Raw genomic sequence first — 19,447 nt, forward strand, 5'->3', positions numbered from 1 at the left:
AAATACGCATCAAATCGAAAGCATTCTATGCAAACTTAACCTAATTGAATGTAGATTTTCAGTTGCAACTTTGGTATATATGTTTATTCTCCTTTTTTACTTTGTTTTTAAATTCTAGGTGTGTGTTCTTCTCGTAATGAACAGAAATTGTGGCATCGGCGCCTTGGGATGATTAGAGCTCAGACGTAAATGCACAAAGTGATAAAACAAGATGGATATAGGGTGGCGCGTTGCTTAGAGAGAGATGCTCTCCCTTCTCACTACAATGACAAGGAGTGACACGCTTTTGCTACTGTGCTTGCGATAGTTTCTTGGCCTTTGCTACTGATTCTATTACTACTGCTGGTTCAGTCTAAGTTACTGATATCATCATCTTAATTTAGCTGCTACATTTCTCCACGCTGTCTCTCGTTTTGCGTTCCCTGGCTTATGGTTCGTTGTGTGAACGATATTCTTACTTGCTGAATTTCTGAGCTATTTGTGGTGTTATTTCTGTGGGCTTTGCACCTTACTCAATTCTTTTACTGGGTTCTGTGATTACTGAAGTCTTCAAATCGACTATTGTATTGGTTTAACAAATCTCACTCATCTCTGCCGGCCAAGTGTTTGACATATTGCCACAATGAGTACTTCAAGCACCAACACAGATGGTAGAGATGTGCTGCATAACACCAATGCAATGCCTACTGGTAAAGATAATGAACAGATGATGAATGAACAGTCTAAGCCTGGACAGAATGATGATAGCATTGACAATATGGATCAACAAACAGCAAATAATGGGAATCAACCACTCCCTAATCCGCAAAGAGGTAATGCTGGTATGGATACCAGAAAAACGCGTGCTTCCTATGCTAGCTTATTCAGGAATAATAGGATGGCAAATGTTAATTATAAGTTGGATTTTATGGCAACAGATGACTCCACGCTCACATTTGAAATGGATGATATTGACTCTATTGAAAAAACTTATGGCATTTGCTTATTGGGCTTTGTTCTTAGTGGAAAACCTCCAACTGCTGCATTATTTGATTTGGTTAGGAGGTGGGGCAAAGATATACATTTCCAAACACATGATAGTGGATGGATTGTATTTACTTTCCCTAATGTGGAAGCTAAAGATCGAGTTTTGAATGGTGGTTCCTACATGGTTTTCGGGTATCACCTTTTCCTGAAAGAAATGCCGAGATGCTTCAGGTTTAGGGAGGATGATATGAATTCGTTTCCTGCGTGGGTTCAAATACATGGGCTGCCACCGGACTGTTGGAATTATAAAATTTTGAGCAAGTTGGCTTCTAAGATTGGTAATCCAATTCATATGGATATGCTTACGCATGATAGAAAGCGAGTTAAATATGCTAGAGTGTTGGTTGAGATTGATACATCAAAGCCAAAAATAGCAGAGTTAAATGTCCGGTTGCCAATTGGAATAATTGCTATCAAGCTTGAATATGAACATGATATCCCAATTTGTGACAACTGCCATCGTGCTGGTCATGCTACTAGCAACTGCAGTACGATTGTGCACTCAAAAGTCCAGAATGAAACAGTTATTGAGGAAAACAGTGGTAAGAACAACAAACGTAGTAGATCAGCTAGCACAACAGGGAGGTCGACCACTTCTAGGGGGCGTTCTCATATGGGCCGTAATCATAATCATGCTCCCCTACGTTATGCATCTAAAAATCAGAAATCTGTAGAGAATCAGAAGGTGCCTTTGGATATTAATGAGGGCCAACAGAGTGGTCAGGAAGGAATTAAAGTTGATGGTTCTTCTCGTAGTGCAGAACCTAAAGCCCATCAATCTCCACTTAAGGATGCATCTACGGCAGCAGACAAGGGCAAATCACCTATGCTAGAAACTATTGATACGGCTCATGGTAAGTACTCAGAGCCACCAGTCATCGACGAGGGATATAAAGTAGTGACGAATAAAAAGAAGAACAAAAAGACCAATAAGAAAGAGAGTCAAACCAGTGCAGCACAACAAGCAGCGATGCAGCAAAGAGCAGCGTTCTTCAATGACATGGAAGATACAGGTACTTGTGATACAGAGTATGTTGACAATGAGAATAAAAATATGAGATATTTTGGGAACCAAGAGAAGGGGCGGCAACCCAAAATTGCCTCTAATTCTCAATGAAGCTAGCATTTTGGAATATTAGAGGTTTGCACAAACCTCTAAAACAAAGGAGTGTCCAATCTCAGCCCGGGAAGGGAAGATCAGCCCGGGAAGGGAAGAGCAGCCCGGGAATAGTATTTGGTTGACACGCCTGCCGGGCAGGTGTCAAGTGCATGGTAATTGTTGGACACGTTCATGCATGTAAGGTGAGGTGTCTTTGTGCATGCTGCCTAGCGACAGATGTCCGGATGCATGGGATTTGGTTGACACGTTCATGCATGTAAGGTGAGGTGTCTTTGTGCATGCTGCCTAGCGACAGATGTCCGGATGCATGGGATTTGGTTGACACGTTCATGCAGACTGAGGTCTATAAATAGGCCATGGGATTTCTCATTGTGGAGGGGGTACTGTGTGTTTAAATGCAAGTTTTAGCTCTCTAGAGCAGCCCAGAAAGGGAAGAGCAGCCCGGGAAGGGAAGATCAGCCCGGGAAGGGAAGAGCAGCCAGAAAGGGAAGAGCAGCCCGGGAAGGGAAGATCAGCCCGGGAAGGGAAGAGCAGCCCGGGACAGAGCAGCCGGGCATAGCCGACGGTCCGAGAAGGTAAGTCAGGGAGCTCAATATTGTCAGGGCTGACGACGGACTAGACCCGATTGATAGGATTTCCTGTGGACTAGGATTGCTTTACTAGAGGTACGAAAGTACTATCCGAGATATACTGGTCGAGTATACATTCTTATATGTGTTGCATGATTATTTGCTGCATTGATGTCATATGATGCATACTATTATGTCACGCTTATTGCTGCATGTTACATTTCATCTTGAGCCGTATCTCCTTCGAGATAGCCTTTATTGTTGAGCTGTATCTCTTTCGAGATAAGCTATATCTTGTGGGGCCGCTCAGCCCTGTCTTGTGGACGCATGGACACCGAGAGTACACAGTGGCTGACGGGTCCGGAGGGCTTCGGTGATCCGGGACATTTTAGGTCCACGTCTGATCTTGTAGTGGATGCAGTGACCCAGAGGAGTACCGCGCGGCACTATCCACTTGACGCCTCTAGACTGAGCATATTGAGATCTTTTGTGACTCCCGTTTCTTGACTACCCTGGTATCATATCATAGCATGTGCATTTCATATAGGCTTGTATACTCATGCTTTTGTACTGGGCGTTCTTATCGCTCACGTCCTCGGTTTTGTTTATCTTGGACACCCCATTCCCACGGGGCAGGCCTCAGGTTGGATGGCTCAGGAGGAGGATGATGAGGACGTTGAGTAGCCGGTTGGTTTAGTTCTTCAGTACTGTTTGTTTCGATATTGTTGTACCGCATATTTTTATTCTGAGTTATTCTGGACTTCATTTGGGTTGTATATCTATCGTTTGTTGACCATTTCCGCAATTATCTCTGATTGTTATTAATTTAGTTAATTGCATGCTTAATTCTTGATTAGTAGGTGATTCTGGAACGGGTCACTACAACTCATAAAGTAGATATTTTTGGGATTTTGGAGTCTAAGTTTCATGACAAGGACTTACTGAATTTCGTTCGCATTCGATGTACAGGTACGCAATTTGTTCATAACTTTGATCTTAATAGCAAGGGTAGAATCTTTGTTTTGTGGAATCTTTTGAAGATAAAAGTTGATATTTTGCGAATTACTGAGCAATCCATCCATGCTAAAGTTGAATGCTTGGTGACTAAGAGAAATTTCTGTACATCTTTTGTGTATGGATTTAATACGATTGTGCAAAGGAGAGACCTTTGGGATGATCTTAAATCATTTGGAACATTGTTTAATATACCATGGATTGTGATGGGCGATTTTAATAATGTTTTATCCCAACATGAAAAGAAAGGAGGTTTGCAAGTTAAGAATTATGAAACTAAAGATTTTGTGGATTGTGTAGCATCTTTAGACTTGCTTGACCTTCAACATACGGGCTGCTATTTTACATGGTCCAGCCCATCTGTTTGTAGTAAGTTGGATCGTGTTCTAGTGAATCAAGCATGGCATTCTTCGAATTTTCATGGGTTAGTTGAGTTTGTTGCTCCGGGTTGTATATCAGATCATGCACTTGCTCTTGTTTCGGTGTGTGAACAGAGAAAACAACAGTCCAAGCCATTTAAGTTCTTCAACATGTGGACACTACATGATGATTTTCAGAAATTGATCAGGGACAGATGGACATTTTTTGGGTATGGAACCGCGCAATATGTCCTCAAACAGAAATTTGTTGCTCTCAAGAAGCCTCTGCAATCGATGAACAAATATTCTTTTAGTAGTATTTCAGCTAGAGCTACGGCCATGAAAAACAAACTGGAAAATCTGCAACTTCGATTACTGAAAGATGGGATCAGAACAGATGAATATGCCGAAGTCAAAAGACGCACCGAAATCTTGCTAGAGGCGGAGAGAATGTTCATAGCGCAAAAAGCAAAGATAAATTATTTGAAGCAAGGTGACCGATGCACTAAGTTCTTCCATGATGTGATCAAGAGAAATCAAAAACGGAATGCTATCTTGACAGTTATGCGAAGTGATGGCAGCTCATGTACTGTACAAGAGGTTATCGCAGATTGTTTTGTTCAACATTACAAGGGTCTATTGGGTACCAAAATAGACAGATCATATTTCGATCATGATATTCTCAATGAGGGTCAGTTTGTTATGGAACAAGATTGGGATGGTCTCACCAAAAAAGTAACAGTAGAAGAAATCGAAGCGGCCTTGTATGATATTGATGATGATAAAGCACCGGGCTCGGATGGGTTTGGGGCTAAGTTCTTCAAGAGTTCATGGAATATTATCAAAGATGATGTTTGTTCAGCGGTTCTAGAATTCTTCTCCTCCCGGAAATTACTAAAACAATGGAATCATGCAATCATTGCTCTAGTGCCGAATAAAGTTGATCCAAACTATGTCAATGACTATCGACCGATCTCTTGTTGCACGGTCTTTTACAAGCTTATATCTAAAATTCTTGTCAACAGGCTGTGCGTGTGTATGGATGCTATTGTAGATGATGCACAAGCGGCTTTCATTCAGGGAAGATCTATTGTTGATAATATTCACTTAGCTCAAGAGTTAATGCGCAAATATGCTCGTAAGCGTGGATCGCCAGATGCATTTTCAAAGTTGACATGGAGAAAGCTTATGATACAGTTGACTGGGAGTTTTTGCATGAGGTTCTTTTGGCACTGAAATTCCCTTGCTTGTTTGTAGACTGGATTATGGAGTGTGTCACAACAACATCTTATTCTATTGCCATTAATGGACATTATCACGGTTTTTTTAAAGGGACGCGTGGTCTCAGGCAAGGTGACCCTCTCTCACCCTTATTGTTTACTTTATGTATTGAGGTGTTGTCTCGTATGTTGAAGCGAATGTCTATATCTCAAAATTTCAGATTTCACCCTAGATGTTTGAATCTTAGAATTACGCATTTGGCATATGCTGATGATTTGTTGCTTCTCTCTTATGGTGATCGAATTAGTGTCTCAATGATTATGCAATGCCTTCACAACTTTGGTAATACAGCGGGTCTTCGTGTCAATGCTTTGAAATCTAATGTCTTCTTGGCTAGCGTTGATGATAATATCAAGCAGGATATATTGGACTCCACAGGGTTCACGGTTGGGACACTACCATTCAGATATTTGGGTATACCAATTGCAGCAAAGAGGCTTTGTGCGGCAGACTACGGAGATCTCTTGGACAGTGTGACACGAAAGGTTAGTGCTTGGCCTCGTAACTCCCTATCTTATGCAGGGAAAATCGAGTTGATTAGATCGGTCATTCAAGGTATTGATTGTTTCTGGCTGTCTATTTTACCCATTCCGAATTGTGTTATTAGCTCGATTCAGTCAATATGCCGCAAATTCGTTTGGCCTACAAAACACCCACCGATTGCTTGGTCGTTCTTATGTAAACCACTTGCGGATGGAGGGCTTGGTTTGAAAGATTTAAAAGCTTGGAATCGTGCCCTATTAGCAAAAACTTTATGGAATATACATTCTAAGAAAGATAGCTTGTGGATTAAATGGGTTAACCACATTTACAGTTGCTTTGGTGGGGTATGGAATTGGAGTTTGAAAAAAGATGACTCACCGTTGGTCAAGAATATACTTCTCATCCGTGATGGAATCATTAGTGCTGAGGGTACTGTGGAAGCTGCTACTGCTCGGCTTCATAGTTGGTTCGGTAATAATGGGGGAATTGGGAGAGCATATGATTACTTTGTACATGCTAAAGGGAGGTGGCCGTGGAAACCTCTCTTGGCCAAGGCTTGCATTCTTCCAAAACACCGCTTTATCTTTTGGTTACTTTCCCATTCCAAACTCTTGACTCGTGATAGATTGGGCTACCCTGAAGATCGTAAATGTGTTCTATGTCACACCGAGGATGAGACAGCCCCGTACTTATTTTTCCAGTGCAAGATTTCCAAGCTCATTTGGGACAGTGTGCGCGCATGGTTGCATATGGATAGAGCAATGACTTCTCCCACTTCGATACTTCGTGCTTTCAGAGGAATTTACAGTGGGAACTCCGTGCTCTCAAAGATGAGAATTACGGCATTATCAGCAACTATTTATCATGTTTGGAATCTTCGTAACAGAGTTATGTTTGAGAATGAGAAGATCGATATTGATGCTATCGGCCTTAAGATCAAGATTCACACATACAGATGTGTTCCAGGGGCGACAACTTTTTGGGTGTAACTTCGATTTCTCTATGTAAACAGTTTTATATGACTAGGTGTATTTGTATTTGTTGATCTATGATCTTATCTATCTCCTGGGGATGCCCAGAGTATTTGTACTTCTAACTCTTTTTACCACTTAATTTGAATGCATTTCATTCAAAAAAAAAAAAAAAAACAAGATGTTTATAAAGTTTGACTCGTTTCGTGTTCACTTTCTCTTCTTTTTTTAGGAAAATTATGTAAGTAGCTATTGGATGATTAAGAAAAAAATCAAAATCTCACAAATAAATATTCATGAGATCATTTTACAAATAAAATACTGGGATATAAGTTTTTTTTAAAAAAATATTCTTCAGGCGGAAATCAGATGAATTTTATATATAAATACTGAAAAATTTATATTTTCTTTGTTTCTTTTATACGAAAAAATAAATACTTAGCAAAAACTTGTGTGAGAGGTCTCACAGATCGTATTTTGTGAGACAGATTTCTTATTTGGGTCATCCATAAAAAAGTAATATTTTTTATGCTAAAAGTAATATTTTTTATTGTTAATATCGGTTTAAAAAAATTTCGAAATCGAACAATTTTTTTATATCGGCATTTGAAGAAAAAATACACAGAAACCGCGTTTTTAATACATAGTAGAATCAAGAACTTTCAATTTTTAAGCATTTAAAGCCAATTTAAAATAATAAACGATGTCTTTATATTAATAATAATAATAATAAACAATTATGTCCAAATACATTAGTGAGTGAGTCACCAAAATAGTAAAACCATTTTTTTTTAAAAAAATATATCAATTTATATTATTATTTAAAGTTAAATCTCTTATACTAATCAATTTTTATATATCATGAAACTTTTTTATAATTCAAAAAATATCATTCAACCATTCAATTTCATTTGTTAAATAAAAAAAATTTCCATCTTATCTTGTATCCTCTATATTTCATTCTTCTATTTTTTATTTTTTACGGATCACACACATCACGTGTATCGCGACCCGCTAGTCATAACGAAGCGTCGGAAACGACCTTATATCTCTAGCTAGGTGGCTCTGGCCGATATTAAAAATGATGGGAAAATCCCTCTGGGTGAGAAATGTGAAGCAACACAACAAAGAACTTGTCACGGGCCGTAAAAGACAACTACATACGTACAATCCCATCTGTCACTCCAATTCCCTCTTTCTTTAAGCCTCACATTTTCTGCATTTCCACTCTATAAAATAATGAATCACTGGTACTGCTTCATTTCAAGTAAAAACCAAGCTTCCATATATTTCTCCAATGGTTGCTTGTAATAATACAACTCCCTTTTTGTTCCTCGGATTTCTTGTTATTTTCTTGGGATTTTGTGTTGGTCCTGATCACGCCCTTAATGTCGGCCTTCGTGCAGATGTAGGCCTCAAAGTGGTAAGTTTATCATGTATTAATATTTTACTGTCTTTTTTTTTATAATATTTTCATGTCCGACTTCGAAATTATTCTTAATTATTGGAGTATACGACACCGAATTGGTTTTTTTTTTTTTAAATTTTTTTTTGTAGAGTAAAGAATGCAGTAGAACATGTGAATCAAAGTTCTGCGAAGGTAATAACCTCTAGCTTTGTGGTTTATCCTATATATCCAAATCATTAATTTCAATTATATAGTTTTATATCGTGAAAAAATAGTATTTTTTGAAATGGGAATCGTTAAATTTTGGTCACAGTTCCGCCATTCTTGAGATACGGGAAATATTGCGGAATTCTGTACAGTGGATGCCCCGGAGAGCAGCCTTGCGATCGGTTGGACGCTTGTTGTATGAGGCATGATCAATGCATACAACTTCAAGGCAGTAAGTTCTTACATTTATATTTCTTATATAAATATATTTAAGAATCAATTAAGTGTACATACACACACACATTTATATATATATTATATATATAAAAGTTGAGACAATTAGTAGTTTGACTTTGACACCAATTAGTTTTTATGAAAGAGTAGGTCTCTTGTGAGACGGTCTCAGGAGTATTTATCTGTGAGGCGGTCAGCTCTATCGATATTCACAATAAAAAGTAATACTCTTAGCATAAAAAGTAATATTTTTTTATGGATGACCCAAATAAGAGATCTGTCTCACAAAATACGATCCGTGAGACCGTCTCACACAAGTTTTTGCCATGAAAAGAGTAGGTTTTTTGTGAGACGGTCTCACGAATTTTTATCTATGAGACGGAGCAACCCTACCGATATTCATAATAAAAATAGTACACTTAGCATAAAATGTAATATTTTTTCATGGATGACCAAAATAAAATATCCATCTCACAAATACGACTCGTGAGACCGTCTCACACAAATTTTATCTTATGAAAATACTTTGTTCTTGTAGATAAGTAATTTTTTTTTATATGATTTACTTATAAGTACGATATCTAACTCATTTAAAAATTCACACATCATCTCTACAAATCACATATTTAATATAATTAAAATATCATTATCCAAATAATAATTAAAAACTATAAAAAAAAATATTTACAAATCAATTCAATCTATTAATAATTATATCATGATTTATATACATGATATTTTATTTCACATTTATGGTATGCCGTGTGAGTTGTTTACTTGGTAGGGTATAATTGTGGGGTGTAACTTTCGACCGGGACCTTTCAACTCCAGTCCTTTGTCTATTTGTTATTTAAAAATTTATATCCCCTTTCGGATCAGATTTTGTTATGATCTATGCCAAAAATCAGTTCACACCTTCTAGTCCATCAAAACACCTCAACCCACTATTGTAATAAGGAAAAAAAGTTACATTTTTAGGTAATGGTTTGTCTATTTTGAGTTCTGATCATTTAAATATTCAAAATTTTGTATTGATCCTATAATATATATTTTTATTTTTAGTTATATTTCACCGGAGTGTTGACGTGACAATGAAAAATTCTGATATGATATTGGAAAGTGATGAAATGTCTTCCTCGGACGAGATAAGGCCAAAAAAAAAAAAAAACAAACTTACGGGAGCAATATCCTATTTTCACTGCTTTGAGGATGAAAACAGAGAACATGTTGATATCTAGGATTATTTTAACCATTTTCTTGATTGACACGTGACTTACAAAATATATATGATTTAAAATATGACAAAAACTTGTGTGAAACGGTATCACGAGTCGTATTTTGTGAGAAAGATCTTTATTTGGGTCATTCATGAAAAAATATTTTTTTATGCTAAGAGTATTACTTTTATTGTGAAATTGGTAGGGTTGACTCGTCTCACATATTAGGATCTGTGAGACGATCTCACATGAGACTCACTCTTAAAATATGTAGAGAATAGAGACTTCAAATATCGATTCTATATAATAGTTAAGTAGCATAAGTAATATAATGTGCGTGTTATAAGTCGTTTCAATCTAAATCGTTGTTGATTATTTAATCAAATTAATCAGAAAATAAGACTACTTTGGTAGATTTAACTGAAGACACATCAAAGACACAAAAAGAAAAAAAAAGAAAAAGGAAAGAATCGAACATATAATTGTAGTATACACGGTACACGTGTGCTACATATTATTATCAAGAAGTCTTCTGTGAAACGGATTCATATATTTTTATTCATGAGACGGATCAATACGCTCATATTTACAATAAAAGTTATATTTTTGACATAAAATAATATATTTTAATAGGAGACCCAAATAGAATATATATATATATATATATATATATATATATATATATATATATATATATATATATATATATCACAAAATTGATCTGTGAGACCGTCTCACGATAATTTTTATAATAAATTATTTTGTTTGAATTTTTGTTGTTTCTTGTCAAATGGTCGGTGGGAAATTTTTTAATTAAAAATCAAATTATTTTAGGTTTGTCACGTCATAGGCCTAGGTCCACGCAAGCACGACTACACATAAGACTAATGTGACAAATATTTCGTATCTGTCTTTGTTTTATGAAGATAGTTAACCCAAATTACTATAAGTCGATTGCATCTCATTACAAAACCAAAATGTTTATTCACGTGGGACAGGATAACACAAGGTTTGACAGAATTCAATAGATGAACACAAAAAGACGAGACACATCTTCGTGACACACTAAGAAAACCAATCCCTTCTCCATATGTGGTATATATTCGTGTTAAAATCGTATGTCAAAACTGAGAACAACGTGAGGATAACGAGTAGTTTTTTTTTTCGACAGCTCTTCATTCTGTTGTATTTGGCATATATATATATATATATATATATATATATCTTTGTGCGTATCTATCTATATCACTATATGTATGTATGTATGTATGTGTATCTATATGTATTGGCGCAATTTTATTTCAATATTATTAATAGCGGTCAGAGAACACTGTAAATAATAATTTCCACAGCACGCTTTTAGTTCGTTGTTAAAAAAATTATTTACAGCGTGCAACAATTGCATGCTATTGTTTGAGCTAATATTAACAGCGCGCATATGTGTGCACGCTGTCGTTTATATAATTTATTAACGGCACACATAAATGCGTGCTGCGGATATTACTATCGGCAGCGTGCTTTTAATGCACGCCGTTATTTCTGTCAGTTGTCCAATATTAACAGCGCACATATGGGTGCACGTCGCTAAAAGTACTATTCGCAGCGTGCTTTTAATGCACGCTGTTGATGACGTGCTGCGGAAAATCATTTTTCTTGTAGTGGTATGCATGAAAATGTTGAAATTATCAATTAATTGTGGTGGGATATTGAAGCAGATGATTACTTGAGCCAACAGTGCAATAGAGAATTCTTGAGTTGTGTGGAGAAGTTCAAAAGAACGGGCGCACCCACTTTCAAAGGCAACACTTGCAAAGCGAGCGAGGTCGTGGATGTCATAAAAAATGTCATGAATGCTGCCATTCTTGCTGGTAAAGTCTTCGGAAAACCATGAATATATATATAGTTTTAATATGTTGGTAATCCATTGTGTTAACTTCCGTGTGAATCACTTCACCCATCTAATAGATGTGATGAATCATATTTAAACTGTATATCTAATAGATGAGTGACATCTCATTGATGAGACGGAAATTGGTACGGTGAGTGGACACCATATCAAAACTTTATGTATACACTTATGTTTATTGTAATTTTCTTTTTTTTTTTATGGAACAAACAAATTATGATCTGTTTTGAATTTTTTCTTATCTATTTTTAATGTACGTTGTGTATAATTAGCTACCTTTTATTTAATAATATATGACCAAATGACCTATTTATTAATTTAGGTTATAAATACATCTATTAGAACTTAATAAATGTTTTTCCATTTTATTCATGTAACCCAACAACACAAATATTTTTTTCTCGACTTATTTTGTATCATTAATAATTTTTAAATGTATTTAATTTTTTTTCCCACGTAATACATATGATTGTTATACTACACAATAATATATTCAAGACTTATTTCTAATTAATTAGCTTAATTTTTTAAAAAAATTTTGAATATTAAAAATATTAAATGATGTTAGAATTTATTAATTAGCCAACTAATTTTTTACAAAATTTTGAAATGTGAAATTTCAGTCCCATATTTTCTCCTTTCCGTCATATATTCTTGGATTTCAAAACTATTTTTAAGTTTTAATCTAGAATAGTCTCTAATAATAAAAAAAATCGTCTTAAAAAAAATTTATTTTTGTACAATACGTACATTCAAAAAATTGAAATGTAAAAAAAAATATTTTCAACCATTGTAAATTAATTAGCAAAAACTTGTGTAAAACGGTGTCACGGGTCGTATTTTGTGAGACATATCTCTTATTTGGGTCATCCGTGAAAAAATATTACTTTTTATGCTAAAAATATTACTTTTTATTGTGAATATCGGTAAGGTTGACCCGTCTCATAGATAAAGATTCGTAAGACTGTCTCACAAGAGACATACTCTTGCAAATTTGGTCTTTTGTTTTGTCGGGAACGATTGCAATTTTTTGTTTCAACAATTGGGAATTTGCGATTTTCCCGAAATAATATGATTTTCAACAATTGCAATTGAGATAAAATATATAAATGATTTATTAATTGAAAATAATATAGATAATGATTATTTTGATAAGCTTTTATTAATGGAAAAGACTTATATATTATTCGAGAGGTTCTGCCAGTGTTATAAAAAAGGATTTGGATCCTCTGCCGTTGGCTGAAAATACAGTAAGTAGTGATGTATACTTTTTACATGAGATGATCAGTTGATCATCTCATTTCCTCTGACAATTTTTTCATTTTATCTGACATTGTATGACAATTTTTCAATTTTATGTGACATAGTGTGTGAGGTTCATCAGATGATCAACTGATCATCTCATGTAAAAATGTACATCATCAAATGATGTGTTTTAAACCACACCAGAACATCCACGGATGGGGTAGAAGTAAAGAAGTAAATAGAAAAGAGAATAACAGTATATATATATATATATATATATATATATATATATATATATATATATATATATATATATATATGTGCTAGTAAGCATCACATACAACAATGGAGGAGAGGAGACCATCTGTGGCTCCATTAATAGTTGCACCCAGCTTGCTTTTAACATGAAATAAATATTTCAATGCCGTTTCAGTTACAACTTCGCCGGGGATCAGAACCGGAATCCCTGGTGGGTAAGGGCAGATAAGCTCCCCGCATATTTCACCAACACTGTCTTCGATCCTCCCTTTTTTTTTTACGCGCAAAAAACGCTTCTCTAGGACTCAAGATCATGTTAATCTCGTCGAAGGGTGCGGGGATTATTACCTCAGTCGCGACCCTTTCAATGTTATCCGAGTGCAAGAAAGTTGCTGAAAGATACCTCAATCCCGAAACAAGCCTCAAGATATGCTCTCTTGTGGTTCCAAGGTTAAATATTAACGTAAGAGATGATGTCCCGACGAGTTCAAGAAATAGCTTGAAATCTGTGCACAAGATTTTGTTAGCTTCACAACCAGAAAGACCAAGATTCCACATACCAATCGTGACACGTAAAGGGTCAATAGCAGGAAACTTTGGGAAGTTTGTTAGGTCCAGGATTGAGATTCCTGGAATTTCATTTATCATTCTTTTTGCTGCAAAAGCTAAGTCGATTGCTTCGTTGAAAGCCGTTCCACGGTTGTCGCTTAGGTGAGCTCTGGCAGCGTCAAGTGAGGCTAACAACAAAGCGCTTGGGCTACTGCTTTGAAGTATTTGAAGGCACTTGCAAACTCTATTCCGGTCTATAAGATTACCGCAGGCATGAAGCATTGATGACTGTGTAAGAGAGCATAGAACCTTATGAGTCGATTGCACCACTAGGTCGGCTCCTTGAGAAAGAGCGGGGCTAGGAAGCTGATGATTCAAGGCGAAATGAGCTCCATGAGCCTCATCGACGATTATAGGGATGTTACGAGAGTGACAAAGATTTGTAATGGCGCCAACGTCGCTGCAAATACCATGATAACTTGGTGAAACAACTAAAACAGCCGCTGGTTTCCGGTTCTCCATCTCCAGTTCCTTGATTGCGTTCTCTACCTATCGTCAAATCCACCGTTAAGCGCCATCGACTAAATGTATTTTATGCATTAAAATTGCAACATGAAAATTGTTAGGACTAATTAAACATAAAAAATGATAAATTATAGGACACAAAATATAATTTTCTCCAAAAATTATCAATGCATATGAACGTGGAGTTGCCTGTAAAGGAATGATGCCACCAGGAATATCCCATTCAGGATCGTACTCAGGAATAATGTACTTAGGCACCGCACCGGATAATACCATGCCAGATACAGCAGAGAAATGGGCATTTCGAGGAAGAATGAGGGTGTCTCCCGGCATACAAGTAGCCATAATCGCAGCCTGAACTCCACATGTGGTGCCCCCAACAAGAAACCACGTCTCCGATGCTCCGAAAAGCTCAGCAGCCTTTTCTTGTGCTTCTAAAAGTGGCCCTTCTGGAACATAAAGATTGTCCAGCTCTTGTAAGTCATGTACAAACGGCAACTTACCGATTAGCTGGGTCAATGATGATGGCGCCGCTCGCCCTCTGTTGTGTCCCGGGAACTCGAAGCTGGCATCGTTTTCTTCTGCCAAAGCTTTCAATGCACGGACAAGAGGAGGGAGTGTTGAGTCGTCTCCGACTCCTAGATTTTCGTTCGACGCGTTGCATTTAAGATTCATCCTCAATCCATTCCCACTCTGCTGCAGAATCATTGACATCCAAGAAAAATTATTACCAACTTAACACCTGATGTATTAATTTATTTTAAGATTAAAAAAGAAGAGAACTTTTATGATCACTCCGCCCAGCTACCTGGGAAACACAAGCTCTTGGTGCTTTTGCTGGTGGTTTTGTACTCCATTTACTGCCATAATTCGGGCTCCAGCTTAAACTCTGCCCCAAAAAATGTAAGAAACACGTAGAATTAACGTAAACGTGATCAAATTAAATGAATGATACGGAATGTGTGTGTGTGTGTGTGATATCACTTACCATAGGTGTATCTCTTTACGATTCCTTCACCAATGGTCTGTCTTATATACTAGCGTCTGTCTGCACGAGCCAATTATTTTTCTTCAATAAAAATATCATAAAACCTATTTTAATAAATTTACATCTTAATAAAATATTTATTTATATCTTAATAAAATATTTCTATGCTGCAAGATAGATATATATATATATATATATATATATATATATATATATATATATATATATATATATCAAATCTTAATAAAAGATTTCTTTATCTTTGTTTATACTTTGAATTTTTAAATTAAATAATCATATCAGTCATACCATAAAAAAATATTATAAAAACGTTTTTAAAGTTTTAAATTTTAATGTAATATCTCGAATTAAAGAAAATGTACACAAATTGTTTTTTTAATATGGTTGTGAAAAGACACTAGTACTAATAATATATTTTAAATTATATTTTATTATTCGCTTTGAGGAAAAGATATCTATGGCATATCTTCGTTATATACCTATTAGAAATTGACCTTCTTACGGAGTAAACAAGGCAAATAAACATATATGAGAATTAACTCCAAAAAAATGGAATAAAATAATAATAAGAACATAAAAATTGTTTAAGGAAAAAAGAAGAAGAAAAATAGCCTGATAAGTTTTCGTGCTTCACTATATATTGGTTACGTTCATGAAACTACTACAAATCTTGTTTATTGTGAGAGAAAATTTTACAGTGATTACTAACATAGTAACATACAATCTTTTATGATCGGATTCCGAGTATAATCGAGAAACTCTTTCTTTTTTCTCTCTTAATTTCGGAATGGATTACAATTGAATGAAGCCATGCCATATTCATAGGAGCAAAAATCATCGATGAAATCGGCATCCTACCGTTGGGCAGCCAAAGAAAATTGCTGCATGTGATAAAATGTTCACTTACCACGCCTCACCGAACAAACATCAAATTAATGGTTAGTAAACAACATAATAATTAGTTATTAGTAATATATACACACGCATTGCATATATTATTATTATTTTCAATTTGATCAAATAATACTAAATAATTAACACGAAATTATTTTCAATTTAAAAAAGTTATTCGATCTAAAAGAGAAGATTTATTTAGATTTTTTTCTCTGTAAAATATCTAGTGACTTGACGAAGTTTTTAGTAGGATAAAAAAAGTAATAATAGAATTAAATATTTGGTGTTCTTAGTTATTCGAAGGGGCTCACACTTAATAATATAGTATAGAAGTATAGATTAGTGGAAGTGACAAATGTTAGTCTTGGCGGTGGAAGTTACGAACATAATTATTATAAAAATTATTTACAAGTGTTTTATAAGTGAAAAAATAAATAAATATATATTTGGATAAAAAATTTATAAAATGTTTTTGAAAAATGTTTGTTAAAAAGTGTATAAGTATATATATTTTTTTTTTATAGAGAAGTGTTTTTTTTTTAGAATAAAAAGCAAATTCTATGAGAATTAAAAGGTTTTTATATAATAGTTATCCAAAATCTTCTTAATTATTTTTAACTATAAAATCGTTTTTAACATATTTCATTTTTAAAAATATTTTATAAATAATTGTCCAAATATATATTTTATTCTTAAAATAAATTTTAAAACATGATAAAAAAATTATAAAAATCTATTTTATAAAAACATTTTAAAAGTAAAAAAAGTTTCTATATTTTACTTTTTAATGGATATCTTTTGGTTACGTCACATTTTCAATATGAAATGGGAACAACTATAATTTTAGTCCTTTATATTTGTTTTATATATTGTTTTTTGCAATGATGTAATACCCTAAATTCGAAGATTGTCCCCATGGTCTTTCCGGCGTACATATGTGTTCTGGTTCACATGCACCCTAAAACTTCTCAAGGGGTTGGTTACCTATCTCATAATTTCTCCAATTCAAACACACTCAACTTTAAAGTTTTTACGTTATGAGCTCTCGAAAAAAGATATACCTTGTTGATATGAGTAATATCAATCGAATCTTTTATGCATCTCATTCTAGTGTGAGATCGGTTCATTCATGTTCTACGTTGCTAATACATTGGTGAGGTTTTTATCTTTCAGGTATTAACCACCAATATTGTAGACCATGTACCACCCTGGTAATTTCGGCTCCGGGTATCACATGTCCACCGACTTCCGCTTGGTTTGTATATAAACCACATTGTACTAAGAGTAGTCAGGTTCTGATACAAATTATAACGTCTCAGATTCGATAATTGTATTTACTATACCAACATGTATTTCCAGCGTGCATTGTATATTCTTCCCCAGTGCTATGTGGTAACTCTCCTGCAAATATGCAGGAAACGGAATATAAAAATAATCAAAGAAAACAACAACAAACTATAAAATGAATTCATCCAAGACTAGGGATCTGCATGGATTTGTGACAAAATGAGGGTACTTGTTTCAACTAGTGTTTACTCGAGCCTCCAAGGGTCCTTTCTGTGCTACCAAGGAGAAAGGGTAGAGTAAGACAGATTTCCATCATTTGCTTATATAAAAGACAGGAAAACGCATACTTGAGAATTTGAATCACTCGTCGAAACACTAGAAACAATTGCATATACATATGTTTTGATGGGGTTGATTCACCCTTTAAGTTACTTAGAGCAGCACTAGCCAGCTAATATTACAAGAAAATTCCTCAAAAGAAGAAAAAACAAAGACTTTGATTGCTGCATGCTGGCAATCATCCCAGCCAACAATTATCAGTAATCCAAACAACAGCATAACATGAGTAAATTGTGTATGGACCTCTTGCGTCATGGGAGGATAAAAACATATTTATATTTTCTTTGTAATGTTCCAAATTACACTACAGTCCTCACGGTACCAAGACGGGTCTTTCTAACATGTTTATGTCTTCACTCACACGTATCTTAGGAAACTTATCAAAGGTCACTCATCCCAAAATTGTCTAAAATCAAGCACGTTTGGAATTATTATGTGAAGAGCTAGCGAAAAGAGCCCAGATTCGAGGATAAAAACATATTTATATTTTCTTTGTAATGTTAATGTTCCAAATTCGACAACTGTCCTCACGATACCAAAACGGGTTTTCTAGCGTGCTTATATCTTCATTCACACGTACCTGGGTCAACCATCTTAAAATTGTCTAAAACAAAGCATGCTTAATCTTGGAGTTATTATGTGATGAGCTAGTGAAAAGAGCCCAGATTCGATGACTCTCCCACTATACCAAGACAGGTCTTTCCAGTGTGCTTAACTTGAGATAATTCTGAAATATGTTACCTCTTGAAAAGTTTTTTAAGATACGTATTAGTGAAGACATATACACCAACCCTCTACTCAATACTTTTGTACGAGTCTATAATCATTACACGAAATAATCCTTGATTTGGTGAATTCAAGTTGGCTTTTAAGTGTAACAGGACTCCCAATTACTGCAAGAGCCTTGGAGCAGCCACCTAGGATGCCTCCCCTGGAGTGTCTCAATCTTTTATTTTTTAATCTTTTTATTATTTTTTTACGGTTTCTTCATTTAAAATTTTAGGTGGATCTCTCAGTTATTTTGTTGAAAATTTGAAGCTATAGTCCATTTTTGTATTTTCGCTCCTCCTTTTGCATAAAAAAAATCTCTTTCTTCTTAAAAGAGCTCTAATTATTCTCTTTCTTTTTAATAAATACAAAAAAAAAATTATGAGATTGTCTCACAAGTAAATTTTGTGAGACATATCTCATATATGACCAGATCAATTAAAAATATTATTTTTTATATTTAAAATATTTTTTTCACTTTGGAATGTATATAGTCTACTCATATCACATGTATTGATATGTGATACTATCTCAAATAAAAACTACTTTTAAATATAAATGTTTTTTACTCATATTTTTTCAATATAGTTTACATTCTAGAAAATTGAAAAAAAAAATTGAATTAAAATTTTATAAATTCATATTATACTTATTATTGTACGGAAAATACTAGGAAAGGGAATAAAAAAACACACGATATATTACATTTTTTAAAAAAATCACACGGTAATTTAGCAACTACTTTTTGTTAAATCGCATTCATTGCTTCAGCCCTGAT

General features: G+C 34.8%; 3 protein-coding genes and 1 pseudogene across 3 annotated transcripts; 2 read left to right on the plus strand and 2 right to left on the minus strand.

Annotated features, from left to right (window-relative positions):
• Positions 1-622: 622 nt before the first annotated feature.
• LOC140803711 (uncharacterized) lies at positions 623-6,841 on the plus strand. Its single transcript, XM_073159604.1, has 3 exons — positions 623-2,039; positions 3,685-5,308; positions 5,530-6,841. Exons 1-3 carry the CDS (start codon positions 623-625, stop codon positions 6,839-6,841), a joined length of 4,353 nt encoding a protein of 1,450 aa, XP_073015705.1.
• Positions 6,842-7,973: 1,132 nt separating this feature from the next.
• On the plus strand, positions 7,974-12,020 carry LOC140842684 (phospholipase A2-alpha-like). Its single transcript, XM_073210758.1, has 4 exons — positions 7,974-8,246; positions 8,381-8,423; positions 8,545-8,670; positions 11,605-12,020. Exons 1-4 carry the CDS (start codon positions 8,121-8,123, stop codon positions 11,778-11,780), a joined length of 471 nt encoding a protein of 156 aa, XP_073066859.1. The 5' UTR covers positions 7,974-8,120; the 3' UTR covers positions 11,781-12,020.
• Positions 12,021-13,349: 1,329 nt separating this feature from the next.
• Positions 13,350-14,396, minus strand: LOC140803713 (uncharacterized; annotated as a pseudogene).
• On the minus strand, positions 14,392-15,423 carry LOC140803606 (uncharacterized). The gene is made up of 3 exons (XM_073159509.1): positions 15,361-15,423; positions 15,181-15,261; positions 14,392-15,068 (listed from the first exon to the last, which is right to left on the minus strand). Exons 1-3 carry the CDS (start codon positions 15,361-15,363, stop codon positions 14,415-14,417), a joined length of 738 nt encoding a protein of 245 aa, XP_073015610.1. The 5' UTR covers positions 15,364-15,423; the 3' UTR covers positions 14,392-14,414.
• Positions 15,424-19,447: the final 4,024 nt, after the last annotated feature.

Source organism: Primulina eburnea, chromosome 10, assembly GCF_022965805.1.
Source record: "Primulina eburnea isolate SZY01 chromosome 10, ASM2296580v1, whole genome shotgun sequence".
NCBI lineage: Eukaryota > Viridiplantae > Streptophyta > Magnoliopsida > Lamiales > Gesneriaceae > Primulina > Primulina eburnea.

Coding starts and splice junctions, on each gene's coding strand:
- LOC140803711 (XM_073159604.1), top strand. CDS start 623: ATGAGTACTTCAAGCACCAACACAGATGGTAGAGATGTGCTGCATAAC. Junction 2,040..3,684: donor CAATGACATGGAAGATACAG/GTACTTGTGATA, acceptor TTCGATGTACAG/GTACGCAATTTGTTCATAAC. Junction 5,309..5,529: donor ACTGGGAGTTTTTGCATGAG/GTTCTTTTGGCA, acceptor TCAAAATTTCAG/ATTTCACCCTAGATGTTTGA.
- LOC140842684 (XM_073210758.1), top strand. CDS start 8,121: ATGGTTGCTTGTAATAATACAACTCCCTTTTTGTTCCTCGGATTTCTT. Junction 8,247..8,380: donor CAGATGTAGGCCTCAAAGTG/GTAAGTTTATCA, acceptor TTTTTTTTGTAG/AGTAAAGAATGCAGTAGAAC. Junction 8,424..8,544: donor TGAATCAAAGTTCTGCGAAG/GTAATAACCTCT, acceptor TTTTGGTCACAG/TTCCGCCATTCTTGAGATAC.
- LOC140803606 (XM_073159509.1), bottom strand. Junction 15,069..15,180: donor CAAGAGCTTGTGTTTCCCAG/GTAGCTGGGCGG, acceptor ATGATTCTGCAG/CAGAGTGGGAATGGATTGAG.